The sequence below is a fragment of the Bos indicus genome, chromosome 9 (assembly GCF_029378745.1).
Source record: "Bos indicus isolate NIAB-ARS_2022 breed Sahiwal x Tharparkar chromosome 9, NIAB-ARS_B.indTharparkar_mat_pri_1.0, whole genome shotgun sequence".
In the NCBI taxonomy this organism is placed as follows: Eukaryota; Metazoa; Chordata; class Mammalia; order Artiodactyla; family Bovidae; genus Bos; species Bos indicus.
The window spans coordinates 48,332,981-48,356,604 of NC_091768.1; the positions used below are offsets into that span (position 1 = coordinate 48,332,981).

At 36.0% G+C, this 23,624-nt stretch overlaps 1 protein-coding gene across 8 annotated transcripts in view; it reads right to left on the bottom strand.

The window, feature by feature from the left end:
- The window catches only part of GRIK2 (glutamate ionotropic receptor kainate type subunit 2), a 733,346-nt gene that overhangs the window by 204,394 nt on the left and 505,328 nt on the right, over positions 1–23,624 (bottom strand). For all 8 annotated transcript variants that reach the window (XM_070796035.1, XM_070796030.1, XM_070796031.1 and 5 more), the window contains one exon: positions 5,578–5,784. In XM_070796035.1, the coding sequence (XP_070652136.1) occupies positions 5,578–5,784 (207 nt within the window). The remainder of the gene's footprint in view (positions 1–5,577; positions 5,785–23,624) is intronic.

Consider the following 23,624-nt stretch of genomic DNA (forward strand, 5'->3'; position numbering starts at 1 on the left):
AGACAGAAAACTAGACTGGAGGCAAAGGAGAACAAGAATGAAAAAAGCCCACATGTGGGTGGAGAGAGCAGAGCAGATGAAAATATACAAAGGTGTGTCAGTTAGAATTTCAACAGAAAATAGGTGCACACTCATATGAGGATACATGAGCAGGATTTATTTACAAAAGGACTAACAGATTCTCAAACTTCAGAGAACATCAGAATATCATCAGGGAGGCTTGTTAAAATAGAGAGTGCCAGATTTCACCAGTTTCAGATCAGGTAGGTCTAGAGTGGGACCTGAAAATGTGCATTTTCAACACGTTTGAAAGTGATACTGATTCTGCGGGTCTATGGAATATACTTTGAGAACTACTGGTAAAGGGAATTTTAAGGAATGGTGTAAGAACCCAAAGCCATTAGCAGCTAAGCTGTAACCACCCCTAAGATCAGAATAAACACAACTATGTAGGGTATAAACTGGAACTGAGAGCAGAACAGAGATTTGTGTAGAGCAGACATGATTGCAAGAAACTGGCATACAATGTGAGGACACAAGCCAATCTAAGACACTATTTCAGAGAATGGAACAAGGAGCAAAATAAATACCCTAACCTTACTCTCCTCTCTGACTTGGACCTTTGGTTGGGAAGCTCTGTTGATTTATTCTATGTGGAACAACCTCCCAATACAAAAAGCAGGGTGGAGAAGGTCTGAGGGTCTGTCTGAAGGGTCAAAAAGATTTCCACAGGAGATAAGCAATAATCAATGCAGTTCAATTCAGTCGCTCAGTTGTATCCACTCTTTGCAACCCCGTGAACTGCAGCACACCAGGCCTCCCTGTCCATCACCAACTCCCAGAGTCCACCTAAACCCATGTCCATTGAGTCGGTGATGCCATCCATCCATCTCATCCTCTGTCGTCTCCTTCTCTTCCTGCCCTCAATCTTTCCCAGCATCAGGGTCTTTTCAAATGAGTCAGCTCTTCGCATCAGGTAGCCAAAGTACTGGAGTTTCAGCTTCAACATCAGTCCTACCAATGAACACCCAGGACTGATCTCCTTTAGGATGGACTGGTTGGATCTCCTTGCAGTCCAAGGGACTAGGGCTTGTAAATATATTATATTTCAGACAGTGAAAACTACTGAGAGATTGTGTGCAAAGGAGGGGCATGATCAGATTTCTCTTTCTTAAACAAGACTGTAGTTGAAAATATGAATAGATACCAGATTAGAGAGCTTCCTTGGTGGCTTAGATGGTAAAGCATTTGCCTGCAATGCAGGAGACCTGGGCTTGATCCCTAGGTCAGGAAGATCCCCTGGAAAAGAGGATGGCTATCCACTCTAGTATTCTTACCTGGAGAATTCCATGGACAGAGGAGCCTGGCAGGCTATACAGTCCATGGGGTAGCAAAGAGTGGGACACAACTGAGCGACTAAAGACACTTTCACTAGATTAGAAGGAAATGATTCTCATATGGGGCTCTTAATCCATGTAATAATGGAGCTGGAGAGAAATGGGTAGCTTTCAGAATCATTTAAGAAGCACACTTAATATACATTGCAAACATGATACTAAATTTTTGGCTTGGGAAAACTATTGAACTGTTCATGCCACTTATTGATATATGAAACTCTTCAGAAGGAACAGATTCAGAAGAAATGAATAATACCTTTAGCCTGGAACATGCTTCCTTTGAGATGCTTACGAGACATTCACATGGAAAATATACCAGAGGTAGTTGGATATATGGGTTGAAAGCTCAGGGCTGAAGATATAGAATGGAGAAATTTCAGAATGAGAATGGTAATCAAGCTCTGAAAGAGGATAATTTTATCTAAGAAAAGTAAGGAGTGGGAGAAGTTCAGGGTGTTGATTAGTAGTTCAGTTACTACTTTACGTTGAAATTAGCATATTCATGAACATGCAAACTAAGTTGAGGTGGTACAAGGAAAAATACACTGACTACAGTCATCATTCTAGTTTAATGTGACATATGCTAAACATTAAAAACTAAAGCTAAGCCAACAGTATGTGTCATGAGGAAAGTATCAAGAAAGGGTATATTGAAATAGGATAGTACTTTAGCACAGAAAAAAATAGAAAATGAAGTGACAGGTATGACACTGAGAATAAAATGATTAAATAACTTAAAAGCTTTATCAATGGTCTCAACTCAATACCAAAAATACTTTTTGAGAAATAAATATCAAATAATAAAACCTTCCTTACTATCCCTTCATTTGGTGTATAGTTATCTTTTATGCTATAGCTCTATTCATATAACCTAACCTTCATTTTCTACTTTATAGTTCTCTTAAAGGAACATGCAGGTACAAAATCAAGAAAAAATAAATTCTAGAAACATAAAACTTCTAATCAATTTTGAATCTCAAAAAACTTAAATAAAAGAACATTAATTAAGCACACATGACAAATATAAAGCATAAAGGGATTGGTTTGGCATAAAGGCATTAGTGATATAATATTTTTGTGTTTTGACTAAAATAAAAGTCTCCCATAAGTTAGTTATTCATATAACTCTATAGTGAATATTCATTGTATTGGTCTGTATAGCATCCAGTCCACTTTCTTCAAGTATAAGCAACCTAATTTTCCTCTAAAAACCCAGTTTCCCAACTCCATATAGTTTTAATCTTCACTGGTGGTCCAGTGGTTGAGAATCCACCTTCCAATGCAGTGAAAGTGGGTTTGATCCTTTGTCAGGGAACTAAAGTCCCACAAACCCCAGGGGGAACTACGAAGATCCCTCATGCTGCAACTAAGCCCAGTTGCAGCCAAAAAATTAATTAATTAATAATTAATTAATTAAGGTATTGACCCTACCTCCTAGTTTCTTGTGAATATATTCCTAGAATAATCAATGAGAATACCATTTCCCTCTGAATTGGATAATTGGCACAGAATTTAGTTTATGAAATGGCAACTCACTCCAGTATCTCTTGCCTGGGAAATCCCATGGACAGAGGAGCCTGGTGGGCTACAGTCCATGGGGTCACAGAGAGTTGGGCAGAACTGAAGTGACTTAGCACTCACAAAGGTCAGGAAGGGGCTTCCCCAGTAGTTCACCAGGTAAAGAATCTATCTGCAATGCAGGAGACACAGGAGATGTGGGTTTGATCCCTGGGTTGGGAAGATCCCCTGGAGAAGGAAATGGCAACCCTCTCCAGTAGTCTTGCCCGGAGAATCCCCCAGACTGAGGACCCTTCCAAACAGGTGTAAACAATTGGACATGACTAACTACCCACACACACATAGGTCAGGCAAATAAAACTGAATTTGGAGTTTTTGATAAAATTATACCTTCTGGGTGTTCTATTTCTACCTAGATGGTTAATCTAGAACTGCTGGTAGCAATTGTTGTTGTCACCTATTGAGAAGCCCATGTCTAAGAGTAAGACAAATATAAGGAAGTGAGAACTAAATTGAGGCAAAAGATAAGAGAAATGAACTATTAATATTCCAAATCTAGCCACACTACCTCTAGACTTCACAGAGATGCAAACCAGTAAATTACTTAAACCATCTTGAGTTAGGTTTATGAAAGTAATTGTTATATTAATATAAACTAATGGAAGGAAAGTTATGACCAACCTAGATAGCATATTCAAAAGCAGAGACATTACTTTGCCAACAAAGGTCCGTCTAGTCAAGGCTGTGGTTTTTCCAGTGGTCATGTATGGATGTGAGAGTTGGACTTTAAAGAAAGCTGAGTGCTGAAGAATTGATGCTTTTGAACTGTGGTGCTGGAGAAGACTCTTGAGAGTCCCTTGGACTGCAAGGAGGTTCAACCAGTCCATCTTAAAGAAGATTAGTCCTGGGTGTTCATTGGAAGGACTGATGCTGAAGCTGAAACACCAGTACTTTGGCCAATCATGTGAAGAACTGACTTATTAGAAAAGACCCTGATGCTGGGAGGGATTGGGGGCAGGAGGAGAAGAGGATGACAGAGGATGAGATGGCTGGATGGCATCACCAACTCGATGGACATGAGTTTGGGTAAACCCAGGAGTTGGTGATGGATAGGGAGGCCTGGCATGCTGCAATTCATGGGGTCGCAAAGAGTCGGACACAACTGAGTGACTGAACTGAACTGAACATACAGTTTAAGGTTTTATATTTGATCCCAAATCATGTATATGTTCATCATCTTTCAATGTATTTTACAAAGTTAAAACATAAATGTCCCATATAAGGAGAATTTGTGAGAAATAACTGATCAAGTCTAGGAGTTCAGGAACTTACAGAGTAAATTCCAAGTCATTAGAAGAAATACACTGAAATTTTGAAGAAAATTGGGGTTTCCTTGTGGCTCAGCTGGTAAAGAATCTGCCTGCAATGCAGGAGACCTGGGAAGATCCCCTGCAGAAGGGAAAGGCTACCCACACCATTATTCTGGCCTGGAGAATTCTGTGAATTGTATAGTTCATGGGGTCACAAAGAGTTGGACACAACTGAGCAACTTTCATTGACTTCACGTTGAAGAAATTTTACAATGGTAATCTGTTCCTAACCATTGTCTAATATCCCTTTCTTGACAGATAGATAGGTAGATAGCTAGACAGATCTCCTTTATTCTTTTTCTTGATGATGAACTTTGTAATTACTGGCAAAGTATCTTCAAAATGTTTTGAAAATTGCCTATATTTGCTACTTCCATTAAGTAAGAATTTTTATTTAGGATACAACTCACAATGTTTTTTAAAAGAAAATTATTTAAATAACTTTGCAGAATTCTTTACAATAATTATGTGCCTTAATATTAAGGAAAATGTCAAAATATGCTTAAATGCTACAAAACACATAGTCAAATATTATGTTATGATGTTTAAAAGAGTTTTTTCAAATAGATGAATTAATTAACACTGCCAACTGACAAATTATGAAATACTGTTTTCCTGACCAAGAATAAGTGCCTGAATTATTTCTTAAAAAATAAAATATCTAGGGGGGCTCAGGATGGTGAAGACATGTACACCCATGGCTGATTCATGTCAATGTATGGCAAAAACCACTACAATATTGTTAAGTAATTAGCCTCCAGTTAAAATAAACAAATTAAAAATAAATAAATAAATAAAATATCTGTCATTCTGCTCTAATATGCTTAATATTTTTGCTTTATTTTTATATAGTATTTGATTCTAGATTTTTTTGTACAGATATCTTTCATCTTTAAAGACAATAAATATCTTATCCTAGTACAGAAAATTTTTATCATGAAATTTAGAATTTGTACCACCTATTCTCTCCATTGATTAGAAAGCTAATATTATGAAAGTGAAAAAGAAATTTATTATTAAAAAACTGAATTCCATCTTATAAATCAAGACCAAAACTTCAAGATATTAAACCACTAACTACTAGTTAATTTAAGATAGACACATGTCTCTAATAGAATTATATTCATCCCTTATATTCTTTATGCTTGACAAAAATAATATATACTTTGAATAACATTATCGAAAAAGTAAATACATCACTGTTCTTTGACTTCATTAACCCTTGACCATCAAAAAAAGGTAAATCTAATAAACATCTTCCAAAGGTAGTAAGAATGAGAAAAGGGACTTACATGATCAATTAGTTCACGGACCATTCCATTCCATTGTCCATTGGCATCATCCTGGGCTCCATATTTTCCATCCTCCACAAGTCTAATTTCATATGTAAAGCCAAGGATTGTAGATAGCTCTCTGAGGAGGTCAATGCAATAGCCCTCAAATCGATCATTTCCATAAAGAGGTTTGTCAGACTTTTTAAACAGAACATAGGGTTCCTCCTGGAAATAGTGAACATGAAGGTAGGAAGTGTCAGTTAATCATGAAACTATTACAAAAATTATAACTTTGGTAATAAGTTGGTAAAGAGAGAAAATTCCACATTAATTTAAAGCAGTCAATTTTATTTTTTTTCTCATTGTGATTAGCATAGGTTGAGACACTAAGAAGGCATATTACTTTGAGAACACTTATGTCTCATAAGAGATATTTTAATATAATAACATCAACACAATTATATAATAAAATGATATGTTATATATATTATACCACATCTTATATCACATATGATAAATAATATATAAAATGATTACATACTATATAATATATAATACCAAGATATAATTTCAATATATTATATTTAATTACAATATGTGATTACAATATTCCAATTTGAATTATACCAAATAATTAATTTCAAGTGCACTGTTTTAGTGAGATTTATTGATAAAAGAATGAAAAAAAGTCATTATCTAATTGCCTACCATGTGCTAATAACTGAATTAGGCACTTATATATACATTATCTCATTCTTTATCTCATTCTGTTCTAAGAACTATCAACATTACAACCATTATAATTATAAAAGAAAAAACAATAGCTTACTTTAGAGGATAGATGAAGAAACTAACACATATCAAGTGATTATGCATTCATCCAACATTTTATTGAGCACCTAATATAATTCCTGAATCATGAAGTTTATGGTATAGAAGAAGAAACCAATAATAAATGCCTAAATGAACAGAACCCATTACTTCTGATGCTGATCAATCGTATAAAAACATAAACTACTGCAATAAGACATTGAATGAAATATCAAGGTACTTGCAAGATAAGAGAAGACAAAATTGACTAATATGTCTGGAAGCCTTTTCGGAGGAGATGAAACATGCACTAGAACTTAAAAGACGAGAAGGAGTCTAGCCATTTGAAAATCTGAAAGAAGAGCATTTCAAGCCAAGGACACAGCAGTAAAAACCCTGAGATCAATATGACACTAGAGTGTATCAGGAAGAGGACAACAGCTATCAATATGATTGAAGTCACATGTAGTAGGTGAGGGAATTAGTTGAACAAGGTAAAAATGAAGAGCAAATGAAAGTGAAAGGCGCTCAGTCATGTCCTACTGTTTGCAACCCCATGGACTATATATTCGATGGAATTCTCCAGGCCAGAATACTGGAGTGGGTAGCCTTTCCCTTCTCCAGGAGATCTTCCCAACCCAGGGATGGAACTCAGGTCTCCCCCATTGCAGGTGGATTCTTTACCAGCTGAACCACAAGGGAAGCCCAAGAATCCTGGAGTGGGTAGCCTATTCCTTGTCCAGGGGATCTTCCTGACCCAGGAGTTGAACTGGGGGCTCCTGCATTGCAGGCAAATTCTTTACCAACTGAGCTATGAGGGAAACCCAATGAAAAGCAAGTGAGGAGCCAAATCTTATAAGGCTTTACAAAGCAGGCCCTATCAAATACTGTATGTTTAACCAAGCACTAAGAAAATCCATTTATCAGCATATTTTATTGGAAGTGGGTGGAACATGATATGACAGATTGTCCTATAACTAAACCAGGGAAGTTTAGTTATTATTCACAGGTCCACCTATTTCACAGTGGACAAAGCCTCTGGAAGTTTCTCTCTAGAGTAAGATGTTGCAAAGTGAAAAAGTTTGGGAGACCCCCATGCCAATCCATTTAGCAAGCAATCACCCTCTTCCCAACCCCTGGAGAATATCAGTCATCTCATAAAGGCCATCACACCAAAAGATGTTTTGGACCAACAGCAACGTGTCAGCTTGCCCATACTCATCTCAGAAACAAGACTAATTCCATCTCTCTTCCCATCTCCTTTGACCTGGCTTATCCCTACTGTTTCTTGCACACTCTAACTTTCCTGCTCTTCTGATACTCCATTGTGTAAAAGAAGTCCTGCTCAAAGACCAGCACCTTATTCCACATCTCACTTCCCTGGAATATCATATGCACATTGATTCATTATAGTATCTCCATACTTAATACAATACTTGGCACATAATATGTGCAAAGAAAATATTAATTGTATAAATGATAAATTAATTTTCTGACTCAGTTTTCTTGTCTCTAAGTTGATTCAACAATGCTTTTAAGTTGTTTTGAGAATTCAACAAAAGGAACATAGCAGATATAGCTTAATATTATTTCATTATTTTAGATGCAATAATTTTCCATGGAGTCTAATAGACTTTATTTCTATAGCAGTTTTAGATTTACAGTAAAACTAAATGGAAAGTTCAGAGTTCCCATAAACCCCCTGCCATCATGCATGCCAAGCCTCCTCCTTTACCAGCATCCCCCACCAGATTGATACACTTGTTATTTTTAATGAGCCTACAATGATACATAATTACCAGTGAACACCCATAATTTATATTAGGATTGTATTTTCTATAGGTTTTAGCAAGTATATAATGACATGTAGTTCACCATTATAGCAACATACAGAATAATTTCACTGCCCAAAAAGTCCTCTGTGCTCTATTAATGCCTCCCTCTCCTCCAAACCCTGGCAACTGCTAATCTTTTTTGTCTACAGTTTTCTCTTTTTCAGATGTCATATAATTGGATTCATACTATACTAAGTATGTAGCCTTTTCATATTGGCTTTTTTCACCTAGTAATATACATTTATGTTTCTTCCAAATCTCTTTATGGTTTGATGGTTCATTTCTTTCAAGTGCTGAATAATATCCCATTATCTGAATGTACCACAGTTTGTTGATCCATTCATCTACTGAAAGACATCTTGGTTGCTTCCAAGTTTTGTCAATTATGAATAAAGCTGCTACAAACATTCATGCGCAGGTTTTTGTATGGATATAAGTTTCAACACATTCGGATAAACAGAGGTGCATTCAATTGTTACATCATACAAGAGTATATTTAGTCTTGCTAGAAACTGCCAAAATGTCTTCCAAATTAGTTGTACCAGTGGAGTTCGCCACCAGCAATGAATGAGAGTTCCTGTTGTTGTACACCCTCAACAGCATTTGGTGGTGTCAGTTTTCTGGATTTTATTCATTCTAACAGGTATGTAGTGATTTTTCAATGTTTCCTTATTTCACAATTCTCTACAGAAAGATGATATTGAGCATCTTTCCCTATGGTTCAACTGAGTTTCATTAGGACTCTTTTACAATCGTCATTTTTCAAAGAGGTTAATTTTCCCAGGCCACACAGCTGATAAGAAATAAAGAACACCTAAGAGGAGTCAAAGGATAGATTTTCATTCAGGTTTTCTAAATTCCGAGATGCATGCTTTCCCACAATCTCACATTTCTTTCTAAACTATTTAGGTAATTTGTGGAACACCCACATATGCTGCTTTCCTGGTGTCTTAGAGGGTAAAGTATCTGCCTGCAATGCGGGAGACCCGGGTTAGATAGGAGACCCAGGTTAAATCCGAGAACCGGGTTAAATCCCTGGGTCAGGAAAATCCCCTGGAGAAGGAAATGGCAACCCACTCCAGTACTCTTGCCTGAAAAATCCCATGTATGGTAGAGCCTGGTAGGCTACAATCCATGGGGTCGCAAGGAGTCAGACACAACTGAGCGACTTCACACTTTCATATATGCTGCATTTTTAAATGGAATTAGTTAAAACACATAGAAATCAGAAATTAATATGTAATTAAATTCAAAGTTAGATATTTGGGCTTACCAAAAGGTAAAAAGTACATTTAGGATCCTGTCTAATTTTTATATGGAGTTACCTGGTGGCTCAGTTATAAAGAATCCACCTTCAATGCAGGAGATGCAGGTTGGATCCCTGGGTTGGGAAGATCCCCTGGAGTAGGGCATAATAACCCACTCCAGTATTCTTGCCTGGAGAATCGCAGGGACAGAGTCCCTCGAGGGCTACAGTCCAAAGAGTTGGACATGACTAAAGCGGCTTAGCATGCACACACTAATTTTTAGGTACTATGTGATCACGTATAAAATGTATTTCCCAGGGATACAGAGTGCTGCAAATCTGACAGATATAGTCCTCTTGCACCCTTAGGGATATTATACTCATTTTCCTCTCTACACTTCCTGGCTTTCTAATCTTTAAAGTTGGATAACACATGTTCGTGGATCATAAGTTAAATGCCCTTGTTATCTGGGGAGAAGAGGGAAGCCCTGCAGCTGAACAGCTTTCTTGTGCTAGGTATTCACAGTTCAGGCACAGTCAGTTAGCTCTTTTTCTGCTGCCCCACAATAATTTTTACCATAATATTTATCATATTGAGTAGGGAGTGCTGATTTACATATATATCTTCTGAACTAGAATTGAGCCATTTATATGGCAAGATAGGAGCCATTTATACAGCAAATTTGCATCAAAAGCACCAAACATCACCAGGCACATAGCAGGGTTGCAAATAAATGACTGTGTAATGAACTGAATGGAAATGGACTGCTATGGTCAACTGCAGAAACCAAGGCAACTTGAACTTGAAGGAAACATTTTATAAGACAGCTAAGTTCTATGGGGTTTGGGGATGGTGGTAACAAATCCTCAGGTTCCTAACCAATGGCCAGGGGTTTAGGGACTTGAGAAGAACATATCATGTTCCCCTTAAGAGGAAGGAACAGCGAGAACATTTCTGGCTGGTGGAATGCGGGACAAAGAAGCATTTTGGTACAAAAATTATCAAATTCATATTTCGGTTGCAGTCAGTTTCTGATTTATAAGTAAACAAATGTGTATTATTTTTATTTAAAAGTCCACAGGTTGACCATTTTTCAAGCTCCAGACACTAAGTAACAGCACTAACATTTTCCAAGTGTTTAACTACTGCCCATTCCTGTTCTAAACGCTTTTCCTTGGATTAATTTATTTATTTCTCATTACAGGCAAGTGAGGTCAGTGATATTATTATTAATTTTTATATTTTACAGATAAATAAACTAAGGGCTGGAGTGCCAAGTGTTTTGCCTAAGGTCAACAGCCAGCATACAACCTAGGCAATTGGACTACTGAATCACTTACCTTTCTACTATACTTCCCACATTAAATAGTTCCTAGTGATGGTTTCCAAACTGCATATAAATGCATAATTATACAGGGCTCATTAGCTAACTTAACTTGTATGGTCTGGTTTTATTATTACTTTTTCCATCAACTGGGATTAGTCATTAGTATACTGCATGCAAAATGGTAATATATTTATTAATTGTACAATGCAATCAAAATGAAATTGGTGAACAATAGAAGTAAATATATAATCCTAAGACTTCATTTTCTACATAATAAATTATTTTCTTTCCAAATAAAAACACATATTTTTATCATAATATTTGAAGAATTTGTAAAAATAGGGAATTCCCTGGCTGTCCAGTAGTTAGGATGCTCTGCTTTCACTGCAGAAGACACAGGTTCTATCCTTGGCTGGGGAACTAAGATCCTGCATGACAGTGCAGCCAGATAAACAAATAAAAATAAAATATAATAATTTGTAAGAATAGCATATTTTCAGCCCAACAGATTTAGGAAGCAACATATTAGTGTCTAAAAAGTGTTTTCCCCCTATTTACACTATTAAGTTATGATTGTCTCTATTTAAAAATTTTGCTCCAAAATATTTATGATATACTTTTCATACAACCTTACCTGAACATTGGAGAAAATATGATAAACGTTAGTGATTACTTAAAAGTGCATAAGGCAAAAAGACATACATGTACAAGGTACAAAAGCAGAGCAAAAATTCCAAAAATTATTGTGCTATTTAAATGTCACCCATCCAGCTTTTTGTAGTAACCATCCTACCTATTAATTTGATTTCCTTCACTTATCAGAATAAGAAAACCTCTGTCATAGGCAAATAAATGTGTTGATCTCTGTGAGATTAAAAAGCCTATTTAAATGTATATTTTAAACAGGTTTTCATATCACTAGGAAAAAATATGTTGTCTGAGTGCATCTTTTTAGTATTTATGTGTCTCCACAGTGTCTAATATCATTCTTCCCATATTTAATTCTGAGAAGTAAGACACTCTTTTCCAGCTGTGATTCCTATCTCCAGCTACACTGTGTCACAAGATAGTTTACATCGAGTTATGACTCTCCTTTAGACTCTTTCTCTGTTTCACACAGCACAAGGATAAATAATAACCTCGTGTAAGAAAAGAAAAATGATACCAGAAGCAATTACTGTACCACATACTGAGTTCAATGAATAATATGATAAAACTCTCCTGGGCAACTTTACTGGTTTTTCACATAGTCTTAAATCTCCACATCAGCATTTGCCAGAGGTAAAGGCACTTCATTCCACTGGCATCTGTAATAAGGATTTGTCAGCATTTCTACTATCAACCCCAGTTTTAAGGAACCTAATAACTCATGTATTTTTATCTGTATTAGACTGGGATTTGACACAGAATAAACGCAAAATGAAGTTCTGAAAAAGTAAAATATGTTTAAGGTTAAGGGTAACAAAATGTTTTATTTAAATATAATAAAATTTTATACTTTTTAAATGTATAACTCATATATCCCTCAGCCCTTGTCTAAAAAGATATAAATGATCTTTTTCATGTGTGTTAACCCTTGATTATCATTGTCTTAAATAATTTAAAAACATTAAAGATACTAAGATGCAAATTAATTTTCTATGATATGTATAAAATATCCCCTACTATTACAATGATAAGAATAATAACTAATTTATTTATTTATTCAAACATATATCAAACTCTTATTGTGATACGTACTCCTTTAGGCTCCAGGCTAACAATGAAAATCAAAACAAAACAATACCTAAAATCCCAGCCCTTATGGAACTCTCAATCTAGTGATGAATTTAAAGTTTTTATCTATTTTAAATAATTTTGTATTATTTAGTGGCTACTTTGATTCATTAATTACCAGAAGAAAAATATCACTAGAGAGTACATTTTTGAGAAACATGACTCTGTCTTAGAACATTCGAGTGTGTATCAGGATCTATGACCCTCAATTCATTTCTTTGGGAAGACAGAAATGGATATTCGGTTAGCCCCAATCAGGTTTGGAATTTACCCTTATAACCAAAACTCTTTTAAAATGTGTTTGCAGAAGCCAGCTAAAACTGCATTTGTTTATGGGTAACAATATCCTTGCCTATGAAGTATTTATATTTTATGAATTTATATTTATATTGTTAATGCCACTTAAGGGCTAGCAAAAAATACCTTTTTAATAGTATTCATGTGAACCAAATGAAAAAGACACATGTTTATACTAGTAATATCATGTTAAACTTATGGAGATTAAAACTTAAAACTGAACAGTTTATATTTTCCCAAGGAATCATTTATTTCTTTCTATTTTCTGACCTCTATACTCTTTGTGTCCTATCACTGCCCTCATACTGAAAGAATTACATAATAAATAATAAGAGAACAACCTAATTAACAGAGTGTGGAAATCAAGTAGGTGCCACAAAGTTGATTAGAAGTAAAAGGCAAATGAATGGGCAGCATGAACAGTGGCAGAATGATGCTGATGAAGTTGAATTCTGAGGGCGGTGAGTCAGTTCTTTGAAAGTGTAGAAAGTATAACTTAATATAAGAAGAAAAAAAAAAAAAAAACACTCAACATCTGGCCCTGGGAAGCTCGAAGGAGGCAAATGAAGAATCATGCTTTCAAAAGGGAGATTAAGGATGAAAAAAACACTATCATACACAGCAATACCAAGAAGATGGATATTTCTTTAACAAATAAGTTATCAACTCACTGTAACTATCTGACCATGGCTTATCTCATTGCTCAAATAAACAACATCCATGGATAGAGTAAGAACACATAATAAATAATGCAAACATGTGAAGAAAATGCTTATGATAACAGTAAGGATGTTTTCTCATTACTAAAATATGCTCTCAGTTGGCATGTTTTGATTTTAACTGGCTATCACCATTCTTAAATGGAATAGTGACCTAGAAGTAAAAACAGCAACTCTGAAGATGATCAATGAATGACCATGCTTCTCTAACACAGTATATTACACGTTGTTAGATGACGTTTAACAAGATGCATGTAGATATCTACATTTAATAATCTAATGTTAAAATATAAATGTAAAATAGTTTTATTGTTCATCCATCCATTCATCCACTAATGCATCAATCATGCATGCACTAATGAAATATTTGTATGCAAATTTTGTATACCAATTTTCAAAACAGAGGTCAGCAAAGAGTCTCTTAAAAAACAAATAGTAAATATCTTTGGCTTTGGGAGTAATACATTTGTAACCATTCAACTTTACCATGGTAGAGAAAATCAGTCATAGAAGCAATGAATAGGCTGGCAAAAAGTGTCAACAATCTTTTAAAATCATTTTTTTAGAACTCTGGAATCTAATAAAAACTCACAACAACCAAGAGAATGCTTTGTGAAGAGGAAAACTCTAGAATTTTGATGGGAGAGTTCTGTGGCATATCAATTTACCCAGTTACTACTGACACTCCCCAGCGCTGCAGCAGCCTTGAAAATGGAAACGTATTCCTGATGCAGGTTGTGCGGCACCACAGGGAACACTGTGGACCTATTCTCAAATAATGTAGTAGTTCTGTGTTTTTACCCTTGTGGTGGTTCCCTGAAGAATCAGCTCAAAGATTTGTCTTTGTTTTGCTACACAGCAGCTTCCCAGGGTTGAAGCTACTTCCTGGATGTTTTCATAAGCATTAAAGATGAATACACTTAGCCACTACCTTCTGAGCAAGAATAAACTGCAGGAGCAAGAGATAAACTAAAAAGCCTGGGATAGAAAGGACAGAATAGGCTCAGGAAAGAGATACTTGGGACAATTAGGGTTATGAAAAACCCCAGCATATTCAAGGAAACCTAGAAAGTCACATATGTGCCTGTGGCAGGGTGTCGGCTCAGAAAAGACCTTAAAAGACTGAGCATTTTTACCTCTGGCTGGACTTCAGTCTCTGTGCAACCAGAAAGGGAAGAAGGCAGAATTGTAAACTGCCTGGATAGTTACCTTTATTCTATTACTTTGATCTAACAAACAGCTAATAACAGTTCATTACTTTACGACACTAGTTTCACTAACAAGCTCTACAGTACATTCAAGAAAGAGTCCTCCACCACAAATACATTCCCTTAATTCTCAACTATGATAGATATATCTCAGGAGTGATTACTTTTTATTTAATTCTATCAAAAATTCATATATCTCCTTATATTTGTTTTTTTCCCTCAACACTGAAAGTTTAATGAGTAATAGTATAAATAAAATAAATTTCCCACTAAGCACAGCATTACAGGGCCTATTGTGTGGGTCAATCACCTTGTTTATAAGAAAATTAATTATTAGATATAATTTCTCAAATCTCGTATTTTACTCCATTCCAATCTCTTCAAAGACCCTGATACTGGGAGAAATAGACGGCAGGAGGAGAAGGGGATGACAGAGGATGAGATGGTTGGATGGCATCACCTACTCGATGGACATGAGTTTAACAAGCTCCAGGAGTTGAAAGATAGGGAAGCCTGGCATGCTGCAGTCCATGGGGTCACAAAGAGGTGGACATGACTGAGTGACTGAACTGAACTGAACAGAATCTCTTCAAAGAGCATGTTTTCTCTTTTTATTTTTAAATTATCACCAATAAGTCTGTTTTTATCTTACTTTTTCCTTATTATCTATAAAATGAATAAACAAGTCATATCACTCTATCCATTCATTTATTCAGTCATTCAACAATCACTTAATAAATGTCTATAAAGCTGCAGGCATTGTTCTGTGTCATGAACATAAGACTAAGAAAATATGGTACCTATTCCTAAGAAACTTTACAGTCTAGTGACAGAGACAGAGACTAGGACAAATAAACAGATAAGTAAACGTAAAGTCTTATGGAAATAGCACTTGAATTCAGTTCTCAGCCGTGATTGTACATAAAATTTAAATTAAATATTTTACAATTAAAATTATAATACTGATGTCTGTGCTCCATCACCAGAGATTCTGAAGTCAATTATCTAGGATGCTACCCTGGCATTATTACTTTTCAAAAACTTTCTAGATGATTGTCATGTATGGCTGGGGCAGTTTATGAATGTGTGATCTGTGTAGTTTCACAGGACCCAGAACTCTGAAGATCTGTGCTAGGTTTAATATTCTGCTGGTGCCCTTTTGAAATTCTTATCAATTTTTAGTAAGAGAGTCTTGTTTTTGTTTTGTATTTTGGGTTGAAATGTGTAGCTAGTCCTATATGCAGTAAGCATTGAAAACTACTGTCTTAAACTGGTCTAGATGGTAATATTTCAGAGCAAGAAAATTGTTCATGTAGATGCTGAAAAGAATAAAGAGCTTTGTATGATTTAAGTAAAAAGAGAGCGTGGGACAAGAAAGATACAGGGAATTAATATCATGAGAGTCTCAGTAAGGAAGCAGACTTTATTCCTATAAAATTCTGAAATACAACCTAAATATAATCACTGTTGATCATCAGTGCTTGAATTCATATCCTGCTTAGAATGGCATTTTCTTTCCTAAGATTATTTTTAAGCATCTACCTAAAACCAATTTTGATGCAGGAAATTAAGTTGAGGGTTTTTTTTTTTTTCTTTAATAGTCTACCTTTAGGTAATTTCTTACTATTTAGACATTAGATGAATTTGGATGAATGTTTGGGAGATAGAGAAAGCAAACCAAAAGGAGGAAGATATGATTTGCTAAGTGACTGCAAAGTAGAGTTTTCAAACCTTAGGATTTGGTTTCTTATAATTTAGTGAAATGATTAGAGGTTAGAGACTTTTTGGTTTTAGAAAGGAGGACCCAATGTTAACCATCCACTAACTCTACTTATGCTTCTCCAAAAAAGGCTGAAATACACTGATAGAAAAAATGAATTAGAATGAAGAACTAATACTAATTGGGTTTCCACCCTTATCCTATCCAAAGTTGATCAAATACTGGCAAACCTTTCAATGTTTCTGAATATGCATGCAAAACATGTACAATAAGGATTAATCATCAGTGATTAACAGTAGTTAGCATTCATCTGCTGAAAGTTATTCTTTACACAATAAACAGTGAGTATAACTTTCAGCTGCTGCCTTTTGTAATCAATAAAATCAATAAATGTTTATTGAGTATCCATCATTTAAAAGAAAATACCCTGCTTTAGGAAAATGGTGCATCTCCTAAGCACCTTTTAATCTAATTGAAAATACAGAACTTGTACAGGAAAATGCAAACTAATAATACAAATTTTCATGGAAGTGCCTAAGAAATAAGTTGTACAGATAAAAGGACCATTAGGTGTGCCCATTAAAGGGACATAAAAATGTCTCAAAGTAGTCAGATAAATCATCCTAGAGAAAAGGGCAGCAGAAAAATGGACTGTACAATGAGTATAAATTAGATAAATGTGGAGAAGAAAAAGTTGTTCTCAGGTGATGCAGCGGTAAATAATTCTCCTGCCAATGCAAGCAACACAAGAGACACAGTTTCCATCCCTGGGTTGCGAAGATCCCCTGGAGTAGGAAATGGCAACTCACTCCAGTATTTTTGCCTGAAAAATTCCCTGGACAGAGAAGCCTGGTGGACTATAGTCCATAGCGTTGCAAAGAGTTGGAATGGACTGAGTGACTGAGCACAGCACTTAAGAGTTGTTCAGGCAAGAGAAATGAAGAAGAGGAATGACAGTTTCTAAGAGGAAGATATTCAAAAACATGCTAGAAAGCCTTATGGGAAAATAGTAAAATGAGAACTATTCATTACTTACTAATTTTTGAATTACTTTATATCCATTGAAGTTATCACTTACTGATAACCTTGTACCAGGAACTATGTTCATATTTTCCAAATTTTTATCTCTACTACACACTTTAATTTGCATACTATTTTATTATCCTCATTATTAAATTATGGTAACTTACCCAAGGTAACTCATCTACTAAGTGGCCAACTCAAGATTCAAACCTAGATTTTCTGACTTCCATTTGTCCCTTCAATCTGCAGAAAAGCCCTTTCTTAATTAGGTATTAAACTCAGTTACCCAGTGTCAACAAGCCATAGAAACTGTCTGCTCCTCCGCTGAGGATTGATGGGGTAGGTAATTTAAGGATTTTCATACATAAATAAATTTCATCATAAAAATCAACAAGTACCTAAAAATCATTATGATTAAACTTAAATATAATGTATTTGTACACAGTGTATTCTTCTGGAAAATTATTCCACAAGTTTTATTTTCTAGAAAAGAGTCTGCAATTTAAAATATTTAGAAATTCTATGTAATCACATCCCTTTGAGATATCCAAGATACATATGAATTTATTAAAGACTTGATGATAAGGAAACCTAGCGAATTTGGCTTAACTAAGGAAATGGCAACCCACTCCAATGTTCTTGTCTGGAGAATCCCAGGGACGGAGGAGCTTGGTGGGCTGCCGTCTATGAGGTCGCACAGAGTCGGACGCGACTGAAGCGACTTAGCAGCAGCAGTATTTCTGAAAATCTATGAACCACAGAGTCGTTGTAGGGCATGCCTGTATCATATACCTATCAGAATTGTGGAGTATAGTCCAACATTCTTATGTAACCAAATGTGTGTGTGTGTGTGTGTGTGCTCAGTCATGTCCAACTCTTTGTGGCCCCATGGACTGTAGTGTCCCAGGCTCCGCTATCCTTGGAATTTTCCAGGCAAGAATACTGGAGTGGGTTGTCATTCCCTATGCCAGGGATCTTCCCAACCCAGGGATTGAATCAGCATCTCTTGTGTCTCCTGCTTTGGAAGATGGATTCTTTGCCACTAACACCACCTGGGAAACCCGATGTAACAAAAAAAAAAAAAAAATTCTATTGCTACACACATAGAAAGTGTAAGCTATAATGTAAAAGCAGTGCTTTGCTTCTAAGGTCAGACTGTATCATATTTGTCAAACAATTGCAAATGTAAAGGTTCCAAAGAGGAAATATAAATTTAGATTTTCTTTTTAAGAGCACAAAGCTATGACAAACATGATCAAATGTATGGCCTTTGACTCTAATTACACTTGACCGCAGTATAAAAAATTCTCCATATAATATGAAATGCTTTCCAAACAGCTGTGTGAAAAAGGCATTTTTTTTTCTATTAGTTCTGAAATGAAGTGGTTAAAAAAAATATCCGTTTAGTTGGTTTCTTTTACCAATATGGGTTTAACTCAAACAAGGTGATGAAATTCATGAGTTATTTCTTTTAATTAATTACCACATAGAACTAAAACTAAGAGAACTCAGAACATAAAATTTATAAGGTCCCAGTTAATGGTGCTCATTTTTATTTAGGTGACTAATTAGTGGCATAAATGCCTTATGAGTAGTAGACCTAATAAAATACACTGACTGATAAATGGGTAAGAACTGGGGGAATCAAGTGTTATCCTGGATTTTTAGGCAAAAAATACTCACTCTAGTGATGCCAGGAAAATGAAACACGTGTGTGTTTTATACCATGGAAAGAGTTCTGTATCTTTCTTTCTTGAGTCGCTGTAGTAGAGTTAATTGGAGTTACGATATAGTTTGTCACTAAGAGTACCATTTAAATCTCAAATAAAGAGAAGAAATTAGGAATCAATGTCAAGAAATCAAGTGTGGTTCAAAACCACAGATATCAGGACCTGAGTATCAGATACTGATGATCAGAAAGGGAAGTTAAGTTGGAAGTATCTGCCACGATTCAGGACTTAACTGGTCTTGAAGGTCTCATGATTGTCATCTGACAACCACAATTTCCAAATACGTGTAAGGTATTCTTGAGTCTGACTCAAAGGATAGTATATTTTTTTCTCCTAGACTGTTTATATTCCTGGGAAGTCCTGAATTTATAAATATTTGCCAAGCCAAACAGAATACAGCAGGTGTCAGGACAGAAGCAACAAAAGCATCAGGAAAGAAAAAATGTTCAGTGGTATAGATTCACCAAAAACACACACAAGTTCTCTACATGAACAGTATCACCAATATTCATGATTCAAACCACCCTCTATTTTGATAACTCCAAATATGATTTCTAATCCAGATCATTCTCTTTAGGTATGGAACTACATGTCTAACTGCCAACCAGATCATATACCATAGAAAAACTAAATGCTGTATGTTCAAAATTAAAATTCAATTGTATTATCTCAATTTGCTATTTTATGTCAATTCTGCTTCCAGCCACATTTACCAGAAAAATAAAGGTGCTCTTAACCTCTGACCTCTTCTTAAACTCCAATTTGCAAACCACTACTCCCCTTTATCCCCCTTTCTTCACCCTATATGCCTTGGAAATTTCATTTCTTTCCCCCATCTTTGAACAATGCCATAGTTTGGAACTTACCATCTTTCACTCTAGCAATATTCTCTTGGCTGGTCTCACTAAATTCTATCTCATGAACTACACACAATTCTATCTCCAATACTAAGAAGGATTTTTTAAAATCTCAAATTGATTATATCAATCATGCACTTAAAATCCTTCTAAATTGTCTCATTGTGAATAGCAGACAGTCTTAACTCCTTTAGGAGGCCTACAAGGCCTTTTCTCTGCTGTTGCCTGCTTTCTACCTTTCCCACTACTTCTTGAGAGAGTCAGTTCCTAGGCAGGTTGATAGGGAGTCTAGGGGTCCCCAAGGAGAGAGGGGTCTGGAATTCTCAAGGAGGAAGAAAAGACAAACTTTTTTTCTTTCTCCACATTCCTTAGGATTATATAACAATAATGTATCCTGCCTAAGGACAGTCTTTGGATTAAACCTTCTGTTATCTTAAACTGTAAATTATGGGAGTAGACCTGGTCTTTACAAGGATGTATCCTGCCTGAGGACAGTGTTATCTTAAAATGTAAATTATGGGAGTAGGTCTGATGAGGTCTTTACAACCTCCAGATATTCTTTGGATTATATAACTTCATTGTTAACATTAGCAAGCGGGTACTCTTTTTGCCCCCTTCTGATGCCTATGTCAGAAGCTTTCTCTCTCTCCTTTATACTTTAATAAAACCTTATTACACAAAAGCTCTGAGCGATCAAGCCTTGTCTTTGGCCCCGGATTGAATTCTTCTCCTCCGGGGGCCAAGAATCCCGGTGTATTCGCATGATTCAACAACAACCTTTCATTCTCTCACACACTGGCTGTGCTCCATCGGGAGTGGACTACTTACAGGGAGTTATTCATATGCTCTAAGCTCTTTCACATGTCTGCACCTTCAAACATAGGCTTCCCAGGTGGCTTTCCAGCTGGCTTCCCAGGTGGCTCAGTGGCAAAGAATTTGTCTGCCAATGCAAAAGATGCAGGAGACACAATATCTACCCGGGTAGGTAAGATCTCTTAGAGTATAAAACGGCAACTCACTCCAGTCCTTGCCTAGAAAATTCCATGGACAGAGGAGCCTGGCGGGCTACAGTCCATGGGGTTGCAGAGTTGGGTATGACTGAGCACAAAGGTTTACAGTTTTCTGCCTTCAAACATACTTTTCCCACAGCCTGAAATATCTGGTATTCTTGACCTACTAGAGCCCTACTCCCAAAGTAAATATAGCTCCAGATTTGTGGAAAGGAGGCAGTGGCAGCCCCTCTCCTAATTCTTTACCAAAGTAGTTATTAGGTTTTGGGCAAATATAAAAACTCCCAACAGTGAAAAGTAAGAGTAACAAAGTCTCACTAAACGTTGGAACTTAGATATGTACAGAAAATTACATATGGAAGATAATTGCTAGGTTGCAGACAATGTGTAGGGCTTCCTATGTGGCACTAGTAGTAAAGAACCTGCCTGCCACTGCAGCAGATGTAAGAGTGAGATGCAGGTTCAATCCCTGGGTTTGGAAGGTTCCCTGGAGAAGGGCATGGCAATCCACTCCAATATTCTTGCCTGAAGAATCCAATGGATAGATAAGCCTGGTGGACTACAGACCACAGGGTTGCAGAGTCAGACACGACTGAAGCGACTAAGCACACACACACACACACACACACACACACAGTAAATGTTGTAAACACAGTAGGGCAAGAGCGTGAACATGTCATCAAAAAGGGTTCCTTTCTACTTGAGAGATAAAGCATGTTCTAGATGGCTCCTAAGAAATAATTTGTAGAAAAGCAGAGTGAAAAGAGAGGACTCGTTTTTGATGATGAATTCTATTTAAAAACAAAGAATGGATTCTTGGAAAACTGTATGTAGATCCAAAATTCAGTGTATTTTCTCATTTAGATGTAGAATATGCATCAGTATGTTGCTAGGGCAAGCTGTCCTACTCACATGACTAGAATTCATGACTTTTAAAAAATAATTCTTGAAAATATACGCTTATAAGGCAATTGATGAGGAAACTTGACTATCATTTTGAAAGAACTGACACTAAATGTAGACTGCAGGAAACCAAGAAGCTTTGGTCTCCTAAAGGCAGCTGAAAGGAATGCTTTGTTTTCCTCATCAGAAGTTCTTGCTCAGAGGTCCATACTCCATGCCAACCAACTAGGTAGATTCTCCAACACATTTCTGGGGAACTACCCACTTCCCTTGCCCTGACCCTAGCAGAAAACCGAAGGAAAATTGAATTAATGCGACTCTGGATTAATCATGCTGAAATCTAGAGAACACAATTAAAGTTTGCATCAGTCAAAAGTTCATTCTACAGCTTGCTTTTCCTTCCTGATTGAGAATGCTAGCACCGAAGATGATGTCACCTGGACTACGGGTTGTAGGATTTCTTTCAGAAATTATATAACATGGAGAATAGATATATAGATGTAAGTGTTTATTAGACCCTCTAGATAGAAAGTCACATCCCCTCAAACAGTCCTTTATTATCTGAATTTCAAGCCTGATGTCATTTGAGAGATGATGGTTCTGCATAACTTCAAAGCACTCTGGTAAACATTAAGCTGTATGATGCAGCTTCTATTTTAAAAGTGTCTTCAAAGCACTTTTCAGAGAAAAGCTCAGCCTTATATAAATTTGTCATTCAACTATTTAAAACAAAATAAATAAATAGAACACTTAAATAATAAGAATATATAATAATGGAAGACATTATGCAAAACATAGGAAAAACAGGAAATAAAAGAAAAATAAATGAAGTAAAAAACAGGAAAAAAATGGCTAAATTATAAGCATGTATTTTAGCAAAAATAATATGTCTTTTGGTAAAATTTAATGAACCAAATTTTAAAAAAAAAGAAAAAATGAATAGAACTTTACATGAGAAAGTGACTCAGTAGACAAAGTTTATAAAATTTATATGATGATCATATTTGAATACCTGATATGCATCAATGCACCATATAAAATTGACTCAAAAAGAGGTGACAAAATGAATATGTCAACAACTATAAAATAAACTGTATCAGTTATTAAATAAATCTTCCCAGAAAAAATCTAAATACTATAGTATTTTTAGTTTTGACCTAATATGAAACAAATAACCTCAATATATGGACTGCTTTAGAGCACAGCAAATACTGTGGGCCAGTTATTTTCTTTTTAAATGCAGTTAGCATAACCTGACAAAAACAGCCAACAAAATAGTGAAATACTGTAACTAAGGGTCCTAGTGAAGTCGTAGTGAAGCCGCCCAGTCATGCCTGACTCTGGACCCCATGGACTGTAGCCTGCCAGGCTCCTCTGTCCATGGGATTTTCCTGGCAAGGATACTGGAGTGGGTTGCCATTTCCTTCTCTAGGGGACCTTCCCAACCCAGGGATTGCACCCGGGCCTCCCGCATTATAGGCAGACGCTTTACCGTCTGAGCCACCATGGAAGCCCAACTAAGGGTCAGTCACTATCAGATGTTCCTAAAAACAAGATATAACAAACAAACATAGCAGTCCATTGAAATAATTTTTCACCATAT